The sequence below is a fragment of the Miscanthus floridulus genome, chromosome 18 (genome assembly GCF_019320115.1).
Source record: "Miscanthus floridulus cultivar M001 chromosome 18, ASM1932011v1, whole genome shotgun sequence".
In the NCBI taxonomy this organism is placed as follows: domain Eukaryota; kingdom Viridiplantae; phylum Streptophyta; class Magnoliopsida; order Poales; family Poaceae; genus Miscanthus; species Miscanthus floridulus.
In genome coordinates, this window is record NC_089597.1 from 97,814,642 (window position 1) to 97,827,452 (window position 12,811).

Below are 12,811 nucleotides of genomic sequence, written 5' to 3' on the forward strand. Positions count from 1 at the left end.
TATTTTTCTTATTCATCCTTTACATTCTTATATGTCTTTATATTTATCTTCATGTGCTGATTCTTTCCTCTCACCATAACCAAATTTTTGCCCTTTTTTCATAGGTAATTCAGCATTTATAGAAAGTTAATATATAAGTTTTGTACAGACTCTGACACGACAACAATGCTGGGGATTCCAGCTTACAAGTTTCAGCGCCAAGCAATAGAGCTAAGCAACAACCTTCCAGTCAACAAGTTAACATCCAACCAAACGAACGAGATGAGTCTAGACAAATGAAGTCAACTAAAATGAAAAAAAACTAAAGAACTGCCTCCAATAGACTACACCTTCCACCTCAATCTCATAATCAGTTAATTCTATTTAGTTTAGACTGAAAAAAGGGTGTGGATGTTTTTCTTACTGTAATCGCATGCAAGAAAATTACCTCAAAAATTGTGCAAAAGCTCCTAAATTAAAAAAAGATAGCTGACAACCCATATAACAAATGAACTTTCTGCAATAACATGATACTATTTTACCATAAAATACATCAAACAGAAAAGAAGGATATGGTCCATCAACCTATTACTTTTCACTTGTGTCAAGAAAAAAACTCAGTTTCATGATGCAAATCTCAACCTTTGTGGGTTTTTTCCCTCCATGAGTGACTATGTGAATTACATGGGTATTAAAAAGTTCAAATGTGCAAGCCCATTTCATGCATATGTATCTTGCTACGGAACAATGAATTTTCATAATTTCATCAAACATAGCATAGCACCACACAAAGAATCAGGACTAGCAAAAAAGGAAGACTTTAATGGCACAGAAATTGCTGAGCTACAGGGAGGGTGATGCATGCATGCATGTTTCATTCTAAAAGTCAAGACCTTCTTCCCTGAAGGGAACAAAGGGAGGAGGGGAGGAGTATGTTAGTTGTATTTTACTCTCATAGTATTGGGTTGGTCCCAGATTTGTCCCTTCAAATCTCAACAGCAACGACCCACAGTAACCACTTACCAGTACCAGTCAAATTCCCAAGAACATTGACCCTTAACCTCACTGAAAAAAAAGTATACTTGACACTCCTCTATATCACTGAGACTCAACTTTGTCAAACAGTCTCACATTTTTCTGAACATTTGCAAAGGAAGGAGTTCCATAGGTTTCACTTTTTTTCTTCATTTTCTTAAAAGGGACACGTGACGCTTTGCAATAGAATCAATTAGCAGTTACTCTGCTTACCTGGAACAGAGCTAAAAATAACATAGCTCACTACAAATTTGTAACTCCGTGGCCTGCAGAAGCTAGTACAAGAAAACACAACGGGCAAATCTGTTCTGTAACAACCACCTAAGAACATCCCCACGCTGCACGCTGCAGCATTTGGGTAGGGGGTAGGTTAGTTACGGAACTCCTGCAGATTTGTATAGCCAATGCTTATACTGAATAAGAACAAAGCATCCATACTAACAAGTAACAACCACCTAAGAACATCCCCATCCTACATCCTAGATCCCAGGAAGCAGGTGAGGACACCAGAAACACTTCGATCGCATTTCGTCGAACATCTCGATCGCGCACAACGCGAGCAACATCGATCGCCAGCTGTAAGAGGGATGGTCGGATGGAGGATGGGAATGGGGGAGGGGGATTCACCCATGGCAGCCTTCTGTGAGCCGGAGGACACGCCGTCGCCATGGCCGCGAGCACGCGACTTGCGTCGCGTGTTGCCGTTGGCTTTCGCCGTTCGCCATAGCCAGGCACCTCGCGCTCGCGGGGCGCACGCACTGACGAACGGTGCGGTCTGTCGAAGCGCGTAGCAAAAACTCGACTTCAGAAACGCTGGGCCATGTACGGACCGAAAGTCAAAGACCATGGGCTTTATGGGCCGAAAGCCCAACGGGACTGCATGTTCTTTCGGATGGTCGAGGAGATGCTGTTGCTGCCAGGCGATACGGAATATCTGCTTCAGGCTTCATTCCTGATGCCTTCTCGGTATTAAGCTGATTCCTTTTCTTTTTCTTCCTTTTTTTTTCATTGGAGTCATAGTACATACAGTATGTAGTCATGTGATTATATGGATATGCGCTCGGACGTCCGCGTCTAGACGCCCCGCGGCTGCTCTGTTTTCCCTTGGGGCCGGCGACGACGTAGAGGATGGGTGGGGCACGGGCAGCAGTGCGCAGAGGATAGGAGCATGCGTGTTTCAGGAGTCCAGACGCGGATCTCAGCGGCAAAGCGGAGCTCCCCGACGACGCGGACCTCTGCAGCGCGCAGAAGGCAGCGGCATACGGAGTTGGGCGACGATGCGCAGAGGGCAAGATGGGACGCAATGATGACGCAGAGAACGGGAAGGGGACGGCGGCAACGGTATGCAGAGGGCGGGGTTGGCGCATGGCGATGATGCAGAGGACGGGTGGGACAGCGGCAGCGCGTAGAGGATGTTGGCTTCCGCACGGACGCCCCTAGGGCCCACCACTGCAATATCGGCGATGTACTACTGAAACATGTCTAGATTGTGGTTGAAACATGTATAATATCGTTGTTACAATATTCATAAACACAACACCTGCAACATGTGCCTAAAGCACCTGCAACATACTCTCGAAACACTTGGAGCTGTTGAAACATAGGCTTTTAGAGCAACATCCCCTTGCAACACAGCATCTGCAACATGCGTCTGAAAGCACTTGCAACGTGCGCTCGAAACACCTGGAACATTCGAAACATATGCTGCAACATAAGTTTTTCATAGTAACATTTCCTTTTGCTTGGGTGAATGGAGGCTTATCGGCATGGAGAGCTCGACGGCGGTGCGTGGAGCTCCCTGGTGGTGTAGATGTCGGTGGCGCGGATCTTGGCGGCGCGCAGAAGGTGATGCCGCACGGAGCTGGGGGACGGCGTGCGAGGGCAGGGTGGGGCGGGCGCGATGATGCATGAGGTGTGGCGACGACGCAAAGGACTGGTGAGGGCTACAACGGCGGTGCTCAGACGACACACACATTTTAGAACGGAGCATGGGGCGTATCATTATCGTTTCTTTATATATATATATATATATATATATATATATATATATATATATATATATATATAGACACACACACACTATCGCTTTTTGTAATCACCTCGGAAGGAATCCAGCGAAATACGAGTAACATTAGTTGTAAACAAAGCGAATGAAAAACGAGCAAAAATCATGTGATAAAGCTTTATGAAATTTGTTTTTTTTTCTATAACCACGTAGTAGAACTTTGAAGTGTATTTTGACTCAAAGACGGTATCCCTTGCAAAAAAAAAAAGGTCAGGAGACGCGCTACTGCCAGATCCAAATTGAAAAGGTTTGATGTTAAATTCTTGCACAAATTTAGTTGTTAATTTTAACTGCGCCAAGTCAAATCTTTTCTCTATCGGAATTTTAGAGCCTGTTTGAATCTTATTTTTCTCAATGAGAATCCCGATTCTAGACAGTAAATGTAAAATCTGGATTCTAGATATCAAATATAGAATCTATTTTTTTAGATTAAAAATGAGAAGTATATGGATCTCATTCTTACCAGGATTATGGCTTTTGTATAGTGAAAATATCGAAATAGTTGATTTTGGATAGATAGTTTGTTTCTACAATATTTGATCCCATTCTCAGTTTTTCCACCCTATTCTTATTTTTCTCAGGAGATTAAACAGGACCTTACTTAGCCGTCACGTAGGTAAAGATTAGTTAATTTGAATGGGTACTTTTTAAAAAATCCAGGCCCCACGCGGCCACACATCCGGCTCATCTTGCGATCAATCCAGTCCGCCCAATGCTTGCCATCCGAACACCCCGCTGCCGCAACCCTAGATTCCGCCTTCCTTCTCTCTGTCCCCTCCTCCGCTGCGCCGCCATCATATAAGTCCGCCGCCCTCTTCCTCCGTAAACCCCTCTCTTCCTCCCGCGACCTGCTCCTGCGATCTGCCCAGCAGATCTGAGGTTCCGGTCGGACGTGAACCAGCGGCAACAGTCGGCATGGCGCTCGTGAGTTCCTTCTCCTTCCTTTCTCTTTTTTTATCGCTCTTTCAGAAGAGCTGTGTAGCTCAGCGCATGTCTGACTGTCCTTGAGGAAGTTTTGGTATGCTCGGCGCTTTGGTTTATAGGGTTTTGTGCTTCCTTCCGTGTAGTTTAACTTGATCTGATTGGTGATGCGCTCTGCTGAGCTGTGGTCTCTGTTGGATGCGATTTTCGTGAGTTATAGCCTCATAGGTGTCGGAACTGTATATGTGATTGGAACGTGTTAGTTGTTTAGATCCTCAGCTTTTCCTTTGGGCAGGCCTATATGTAGGGTAACTTTGGACTGCTGGTTCGTTCCAATTTCGACATCACCAAAACTTTGGTTTTGGGAAATAAATCTTCTGTTTTTATCGAGGCAATTGCAAAAATGGGACTCAAAACATTGGTCGTTTGCAGATTTGACACTGGACCCACATTCATAGACACAGATGGACCCATTTGTCATCCGCCCGAGTGTCAGATCAAAGAGTCAATCTTTGGAGTCCCAAATATCCAATTTTCTGGTTGTTATCCCCTGTTCACACCCGTCGGTTCATACTGAGTTTGATTGAACTTAGTAATCTGATCACAGTGCATGTGATGTCACTTAGAGTTCCTGGCTCACTAGTAGAATGGCACTGGAAAAGACCTTTGACCTTTGATACCCTGGCGACCATGTAGTTTTTACAAGGGAATTGCTCTATGGTCAATGGCATTTACCTCGTGTATTTGAGCCATTGGATTCATTTAGGTGCTATCATCTCAAGTGATTTTAACCATCATCTCAAGCGCTTTTAAGTTTTTAACCTTCTGATCCTAAGTTGTACTTGAGTTGTAAGTTGAAGAAAATGTTTGTACATGGAGGCAATGCTCTTTTGGTTTCTGAAAGGAAGATGAGGAATTGAAGTTGGGAGGCCGAGCATGACTATGTTATAGTTTGTTTTTATAAGCTAGCAATTTAGGCAATTCAATTGTAGTAATGTTTTGGCTACACAATGGTACTGTTTGCGTTATTAAAGCATCTTATTGGAATCTGTGTGAAAATGTTCATTTGTGCCTTGTTGGGAAACAGACATGTCATCTGCTACTTCATATTGTGATTTGTGAATGCTCAGTCTGGGATGTTTCATGTTGCTGCATTTGCTTGTGTATTTTTTTCCTAAATGGTGAAATACATGTGTTCTGCGGATTATGTTTATGTTCTGGTTCTATCACTTAGGCAATGGTGTAGATGTCATTGCTTGCTTGCATGTGTACTATTAAATTACCATGCACAAACAGAGAGGTGTTTCAATTTGTAATACAATATGTCTAATTTTTTTATTGCATAGGTATTGCATACTGGGGCTGGAAACAAGAATGCCTTCAAGGCACTTATTGCTGCAGAATACAGTGGGGTCAAGGTTGAGTTGACCAAGAATTTTGAGATGGGTGTCTCCAACAAGACCCCTGAGTTTCTTAAGATGAACCCCCTTGGGAAGGTACACCATGCACCAATCATTATCTTTGAATTGTTATGTATAGTGGTTCATGAACTAAAAATTACTCTTCAGGTTCCTGTTCTGGAGACTCCTGATGGCCCTGTTTTTGAGAGTAATGCTATTGCACGCTATGGTATATATAGAACCCCACACTTTTCAATTTAATTTTTTCTTTACTTTTTGCCGCTGATGACCATGTCTCTGTTTTCCTTTCAGTTGCTCGTTTGAAAGACGACAACCCTCTTCTTGGGTCTTCCCGTATTGAACAAGTGAGTGATTTATCGAGTGTTAACATAGTTAACTGAGTTTTACTGCTTGTGAACCTCATCAATGGTTCTTGCAGGCCCACGTTGAGCAATGGGTGGACTTTGCTGCAACAGAAGTTGACCCTGGTGTTGCATGGTACTTGTATCCAAGGCTTGGGTACATCCCTTATGCTCACACAGTAAGTTGTGGGCTGGGAAACTTGGTTCTGGTATTATTGAACATTTAATAGCTATAGTATTAACCCTTTTTTGTGTGTGTGCAGACTGAGGAAACAGCTATTGCTTCATTGAAGAGATCTCTTGGTGCTCTGAACACACACCTTGCCTCAAACACATACCTTGTTGGGCATTCTGTTACTCTAGCTGACATTGTATTGACATGCAACCTGTACCATGGAATTGCACGGATCTTGACCAAGAGCTTCACTTCTGATTTTCCTCATGTCGAGAGGTATTTCTGGACCATGGTTAACCAGCCTAACTTCAAGAAGGTCATTGGTGAGGTCAAGCAGGCAGAGTCTGTACCTCCTGTTCAGAAAAAGGCCGCTCCTCCTAAGGAGCCGAAGGCAAAGGTTGTCAAGAAAGAAGCCCCAAAGGAGGCACCCAAGCCAAAGGTGGTTGAGGCACCAGCAGAAGAGGAAGCACCAAAGCCAAAGCCAAAGAATCCTCTTGACTTGCTGCCACCAAGCAAAATGGTCCTTGATGACTGGAAGAGGCTATACTCAAACACAAAGACCAACTTCCGGGAGGTTGCCATCAAAGGTATCATCTCCATGCTTTCAATAATATGGTCAATATGTTTGCTTCTTCCCTAACAATTTTTAACTGCGAGTAGTTGGTGTTAGAATTCTGTACTTTGCAATCTATCAATCTTACAGGAAAACAAATTTGGGAGTCACCTTCCTGACTAGAATTTGATTTTGGCCTTATAAGAATAATATTTTTAGACACCTGAAGGATTATGCAAGCTGAGTCAATCACAGATAGCCACAAAGAGTTTATGTCGACGTGAACTAACAAAGTGCTAATAGTAGTTATGTCTGCTTTAATGTCATCCATTTGCCACAGCTATTTACTACTCCCTCCATTTTGCTAGGACAAGCATTTGATCAACAGTTTATTAATACATAGTTTGTGACAAAATCATGCGATTAGATTCATATTAAAAAATATATGTACTTATGGTTATAATTTTGTATAACAAAAATGGAGTACTACTGTGGTATTTTCCTGTCAAAAGCCTCGTGCTATTGAAACAAAATACTGGAAAGAAAAACGGAGGGAGTACTGAAAGTAAATTAATTACATGAATGGCTTGGATTTCCTTTTCTACGTTTGTGGAGTCTTGACCAATAATCCGTCTGTGTTTCAGGTTTCTGGGACATGTACGACCCAGAGGGCTACTCTCTGTGGTTCTGTGACTACAAGTACAATGATGAGAACACCGTCTCCTTTGTGACCCTGAACAAGGTTGGTGGATTCCTGCAGCGGATGGACCTGGTCCGCAAGTACGCCTTTGGTAAGATGCTTGTGATAGGCTCTGAGCCACCCTTCAAGTTGAAGGGCCTTTGGCTTTTCCGTGGCCAGGAGGTTCCCAAGTTTGTAATGGATGAGGTCTATGACATGGAGCTCTACGAGTGGACCAAGGTGGACATCTCTGATGAGGCCCAGAAGGAGCTCGTCAATGCCATGATTGAGGACCAGGAGCCCTTTGAGGGCGAGGCCTTGCTTGACGCGAAATGCTTCAAGTGAGTGTGCTTGCCTGGAGTCAGAACTGTTTAGGCCTTGAATTGGATGTTTATGGAGGAGTTTGCCCTTTTACTTGTGTCTATGTTGATCTGGTATACCTTGCTATGAACTGGTTAAAGTTTGTGCTGGTTTGAGAATTTTTGTCTATCTTGTGGTTTTGTTTGTCTGAGATGTTGTGATTATGTTTTTTTTTAAAGACATGCAAGAACTTACAAGACGGCAGAGCCATTTAGGAAAGCCTTCTAGGACTTGTATCATGCCTTCAGAAGAGTTTTGATCTAGGAAAGCCTTCTAGGACTATATCCTTTAGCAGAGTTTTAATCCGAGTGGTAGTTGGTGCTATTTGTGCAAAGGTTTTAGCAGATGCAAATGGTATTATTCTCGTTTTAACCTCCCAGGAATGTGAGTTCACAACATAGTTTGCGATAAGTTGGGACATCTCCGGTGCTGGACCTGGTGAAAGTGCGATGAGCGACGGCATAAAGCATCTGCAAATAGCACAAATTTTGCCGGTGACATATTGAAACAGCGCGAGTTTTACTCAATGCTAATAACATCCCATGGCGAAATTGCCTTTACTGCAACATAGATATAGTGTACAGTGGTGTGGAACCACATTACATATTCAACACGAAGGGGCAAACCAAAAGAACAAAAGGTGAATTCCTAAGTGGTCAGCCTGTGTATGGTTCTTGTATGGGTTCTAACTTCTAATGAGCTATCAAACAGTTTCACACCAATCTCACATCCCTGCAAGTAGCTTAACATATTCTTGTTGCGTAATGAATGATACTTGTCCATTTTATGTTGATCCAAATTCTTGAACTCTTGCGATGACAGCCTCATGGTCAGCAATTTTTGTATTATAAGTTGAGGAACACATAACAGCTTTGAGTATGATCAACTGTAAAGAAAAGATAAACTTATTAACAAAACACATAATACCAAAGGGCAAAATCTAATAGTCAGGTTAGTTTGGTAAAGATAACGAGGATGAGAGTGAGGGAGGATACCATGTGTCAGTTTTTAACCAAAAGTTCAGAAGTCATATTTTGTCCGGCCACTTCTCAAGATTAGGCATAGCATATCGGACAGCTTAGAGGTTGAGTTGTAGAAATTCCATGCCTCAAGCATCAAACGCTTTCTTGAACCTTTGAAATGGACAACCTGAAAACGGTACAAGAATTATTCTGGATGTCACAGTAAATAGAAAGCATATACAACAATGTTACACGACATGCACATTTATTGGATTAGTATAATCCTGTAAGAATGACCCATATTTGCATGCTGACGAAATGGTCATCGATCGGAGCATATAGCTTATAACAAAAGAAAACATCATGAATCCACAATGCACACTATTATCATAGTACCAAGAAATTTATTTGAATTATAAATGCCATATATGCGAGAAAAAGAAACAGTGTACCAATATTCGTAGTTTTCACATCTATATTAGCATCATGTATTCATGTGTAAGGAGCCTGCAGAATACTATTTTCTACTAATGTTAGGCCAAAATTTATTTCCATGAAGAAAAAGAGGAAAACTTGGACCAATTAAGTTCCTTACAAGTAAGAAAAGTGTTATACCTTAACATCCAAGGGTATACCATGAAACTGTCCAGCACCCTCAGGCGGGGTCCAATTATAAACAGCACAAGGCAAGAAGAGAACAGATGCTCCATTAACTTCACCAGTAAATGCTTCATGCTTAGAAAATTTTCCAAAAGCCGATGGTAGATGAGACTTGACAACCCACGCCAGTGCTAATTGGTCACCAAGCATACGGGAAGCCTTGATATATCTTAAGCTGTAAGCTTCAAGGACTTGTTTCAAGAGTTCCACAGCTCTAAAAAAAGAGAGTTTAATTTGAAGTTTGCCAGCTTTCTACAATACGATCTATTCAATAGCTGTCAACTTACTTAGTGATGCCATCCCTGGTTCCTCTTACCGCAACAAACCCAGAGTTCAAAGGTTGCCCTTTGTTATTACGAAAAGTAAGAGCCAGATGACATTGGGGATATTTTTTGAATATATGTCCAAGATCATCAACCACTGCTATATCGGAATCAGTTAAAACAAAATGACTCCACCCCTCCACCCTATCAAATTCCACAAGTTTTTGCTCCAGAAATGCCTGAATATGAGGATAAGATACATAAATATAATTCTTACAGTTGAAAATAATGCATAAAGATGATGATAGCAGTAATACATGGATCACATTAGAAGTAATTTTGAGAAAGCATATGCAGAAAATTTAACGATCTAAATGAAGCCGATAGACTTACAATGTATGTCTTTATTCTTTGAAGCATCAAATTTCCTCGAGAATAGTTTCCTTCAATAGGCAATAGTGTAGCACTCCCTTGATTTACTGAAATTTTTGAACCAGGATCAGTCAATATGATCACGTTGCTTCTTGGCATTGATACCTGCAGGGTTCTACAGATAGGATCAGGTGTTAAACAACTCACATCACAATTGTTGTTGGGAATAATGTAGCACACTGTGTATTTTAAGCTTCAAATAAGATGAAAAAGGGATATTTGCTATGGGGCATAGGTAACAAGATCATGAACTCATACGTCATTTCTAGAAAGGGTTATGATAGTGATGTTAGTATTCACATTCATTACATTACTTTCATGTTTTCCTACCACACAAAAAGGATAACAATCTCAACAATAGGGAGAAAGTACCAATTCTTTGGTAACTCTTAAACAGGACTGTTTGATAGCAATCACTCACAACATGCAATAATGCAAGACTTGGAACATCTTAGCTGAAATGCTGGATATGCTATCATAAACATAGGGATGGAACTAGAAATTCAACTGTAATTCAAATATATGGGGTGTCCTGCAATCTATCACTCACAAGTGAGAGATAATTATTTGAGCCATCAAAATATTATTGTTAAACTTGCCACCAGTAAACAAAATTCACACAAACTTAGAGAAAAGGAAGAGGTACCTTTATGAAACTGATGAAAGTGTTCAGAATGGCCATGGACCTTTCTATTTTGCTATAAGAATGGTTTCCAACAGTTACAGAATCAGATGGAACATTGCCATCTCCAGCTGAGACAGAATTGTAGGTTGTGAATACAGTAACAAAAGAAATGTGTTCTCCAGAATAGTTCTCTTCACTTGATAGGCCAATCTTGTTCAGAGCTCTAAGTCCTGAGCAAAGTGACAGAAACATCATCAGTCATATGAACTCAATCACCAGGTTATGTTGTGCCAACAGCAAGGAGGTACCGATTTGAGAAAGTGACAGAATGCAATCTACCATTATTAAGTTAAGATTACAGAACATCATCGACAACTATAAGCAAATTAACAACTGTTTAGATCTAAGTGGAACATCATTACATCAAGATTCTAGATTTATCTGAAACATGCTGTTCAAAGCAAATGCATTAGAGAGATTATTTTACTGCTCCTGATGAACTGATTTTTGCAAAAAACAACATTCTTATCCTGATTTTGCCCCATGCTTGTCACAGAAAAACACAGGCTTCCAGTTTGTTAGGCTGTAAATCCAGCTCAGCAAAATCTAATATTACAGTGGCAGAGCAACAATGCAGAATGAGCATATAATCGTATCCCATCTTTTTTTTCTCTAAAAGAAAAATATTACCGTGTGATGGCATAGCAAAACGATTCCAGTGCATGATGAATAACCGAGCTAACTTTTGACACTTTATTAGTTGGACATGGACTACCCAATGTGAAATTTGTAACCTCAACACAAAACATTCCATTGCCACAATGACATTGGTAACAGTTGCTCAATTTTCAAAGCAATCCTCCGTTTCTAGACAGCCCTAGATGTCTCGAACTAAGATCTAAGCAGCCTCCATAACGACCACTAAATTCAGCATGAATTGAGCTTGCCGAAGCGAGAGGATTAACCTTGGCACTGTAGGCGGTCGGGGCGGCCCTGTCCGGCGGCGGGACCGAGCACGAGACGGTCAGGCCGCTTCGGCGCGGTTGGGGGTGGCAAGCACACGCCCTTCTCCGGCGCCCAGGGGTGCAGCCTGGACACTGGAGCGGATTGGATCGTCAGGGGGGAGGGGCGTCCTCATTGTGAGGGGAATTGGACGAGAGAAAGGAGAGGTCCGTACCGGAGTAGATGAGCGGGACGAGGAGGAAGAGGAGCAGCGGGCCTAGACGTACGGCGCGGATCCGAGGCCTAGGGGCCGCCATATAGAGGCGAAGAGGCGGCAGCGGAGCCCCGGTACCGTCGGGGGATGAAATCGCGTCGGCTTCGCCGCGGCAGTGGTCGGTGAGCAAATGATAAGCGTATTTCAGGTTCCGGCGTTCCGCAGCATATAAAATTCAAACCGTCCAACGTTTTATCGATGCTCCCCGTTACAAGTCGTACTACGTACGTAGCAAAATAGATTAATAAAAAAAATTAAAAAAATTTATAATTTAAAATAGAGAGAATAGTTTTTAGCTATTATAATATAAATATGATAATAATAATCATAAACAATATATCTAAATCTATCTATACCTATAGTAATAAATAAATAATAATTTTAAAAGGTGAAAATTTCCCCCTCACTCTTTTATCGGTCAGTCCATCTACCACATCTCATCATTCGCAACACAATTCTGAAGTCAGGCTATGTTTAGTCGTAGGAATTTGGATTTTGAGGTTACTGTAGCATGTTCATTTTTATTTGGTAAATAGTGTTCAAACATGGACTAATTAGGCTCAAAACGTTCGTCTCGTAATTTCCCACCAAACTGTGCAATTAGTTTTTCTTTTCGTCTACATTTAATGCTCCAAGCACGGGCCGCAAACATTCGATGTGACAGGTACTATAACAACTTTTTAGAAGTTATGGTGAAACTAAACAAGGGCTCAATCCGAGACCATGTTTTACACAATTAATGCATGTCTAGCCACGACTAGACGTATTAAAACGGATGATATGATCATTGTACAAATGTCTGAGCCGTCAATCATCCAGGGGATCATACAATAAGTTGTACGTCTCGTTGCAAAGTATTTCTAGTATAAAATAAATGAATAGTTAAAGTATAAGTTGAAAGACCATCTCATGTCAAACTATAGCGGATAAACAAATTTAGAGGAAATATCATTTCATGTCAGGCCTTGACAATTGAAATGTCATTGATTTTTATTGAATAAATTGTCCATGTTTCTGTGGGGGTACGGGCCCCGGTATCCACAAGACAAGATATGGGCCGTACCATCAGAGGTGGCCCAGCCCACAAGATCAAAGCATGCACGGCGCTGCTCGACGTGCACTGC

The 12,811-nt window shown here is 41.7% G+C and overlaps 2 protein-coding genes across 2 annotated transcripts; one reads left to right on the forward strand and one right to left on the reverse strand.

The window, feature by feature from the left end:
- The first annotated feature begins 3,846 nt into the window (after nt 1–3,846).
- LOC136520580 (elongation factor 1-gamma 2-like) lies at nt 3,847–7,648 on the forward strand. The gene is made up of 7 exons (XM_066514132.1): nt 3,847–4,003; nt 5,347–5,496; nt 5,569–5,629; nt 5,713–5,765; nt 5,840–5,941; nt 6,026–6,524; nt 7,135–7,648. Exons 1-7 carry the CDS (start codon nt 3,995–3,997, stop codon nt 7,512–7,514), a joined length of 1,254 nt encoding a protein of 417 aa, XP_066370229.1. The 5' UTR covers nt 3,847–3,994; the 3' UTR covers nt 7,515–7,648.
- A 139-nt stretch (nt 7,649–7,787) lies between these two features.
- Nucleotides 7,788–11,834, reverse strand: LOC136520579 (uncharacterized). Its single transcript, XM_066514131.1, has 8 exons — nt 11,649–11,834; nt 11,437–11,568; nt 10,493–10,701; nt 9,808–9,951; nt 9,439–9,653; nt 9,107–9,365; nt 8,525–8,678; nt 7,788–8,415 (listed from the first exon to the last, which is right to left on the reverse strand). Exons 1-7 carry the CDS (start codon nt 11,728–11,730, stop codon nt 8,550–8,552), a joined length of 1,170 nt encoding a protein of 389 aa, XP_066370228.1. The 5' UTR covers nt 11,731–11,834; the 3' UTR covers nt 7,788–8,415; nt 8,525–8,549.
- Nucleotides 11,835–12,811: the final 977 nt, after the last annotated feature.

Bases quoted from the DNA above. Each gene is read 5' to 3' on its own strand.
- LOC136520580 (XM_066514132.1), top strand. The intron at 5,766-5,839 runs GTGAGTGATTTA...TGGTTCTTGCAG, and splicing joins GGTCTTCCCGTATTGAACAA to GCCCACGTTGAGCAATGGGT. The intron at 5,942-6,025 runs GTAAGTTGTGGG...GTGTGTGTGCAG, and splicing joins ACATCCCTTATGCTCACACA to ACTGAGGAAACAGCTATTGC.
- LOC136520579 (XM_066514131.1), bottom strand. From the start codon at position 11,730: ATGGCGGCCCCTAGGCCTCGGATCCGCGCCGTACGTCTAGGCCCGCTG. The intron at 10,702-11,436 runs GTTAATCCTCTC...CACTTTGCTCAG, and splicing joins CGACCGCCTACAGTGCCAAG to GACTTAGAGCTCTGAACAAG. The intron at 8,679-9,106 runs GTATAACACTTT...TACCGTTTTCAG, and splicing joins GTATACCCTTGGATGTTAAG to GTTGTCCATTTCAAAGGTTC.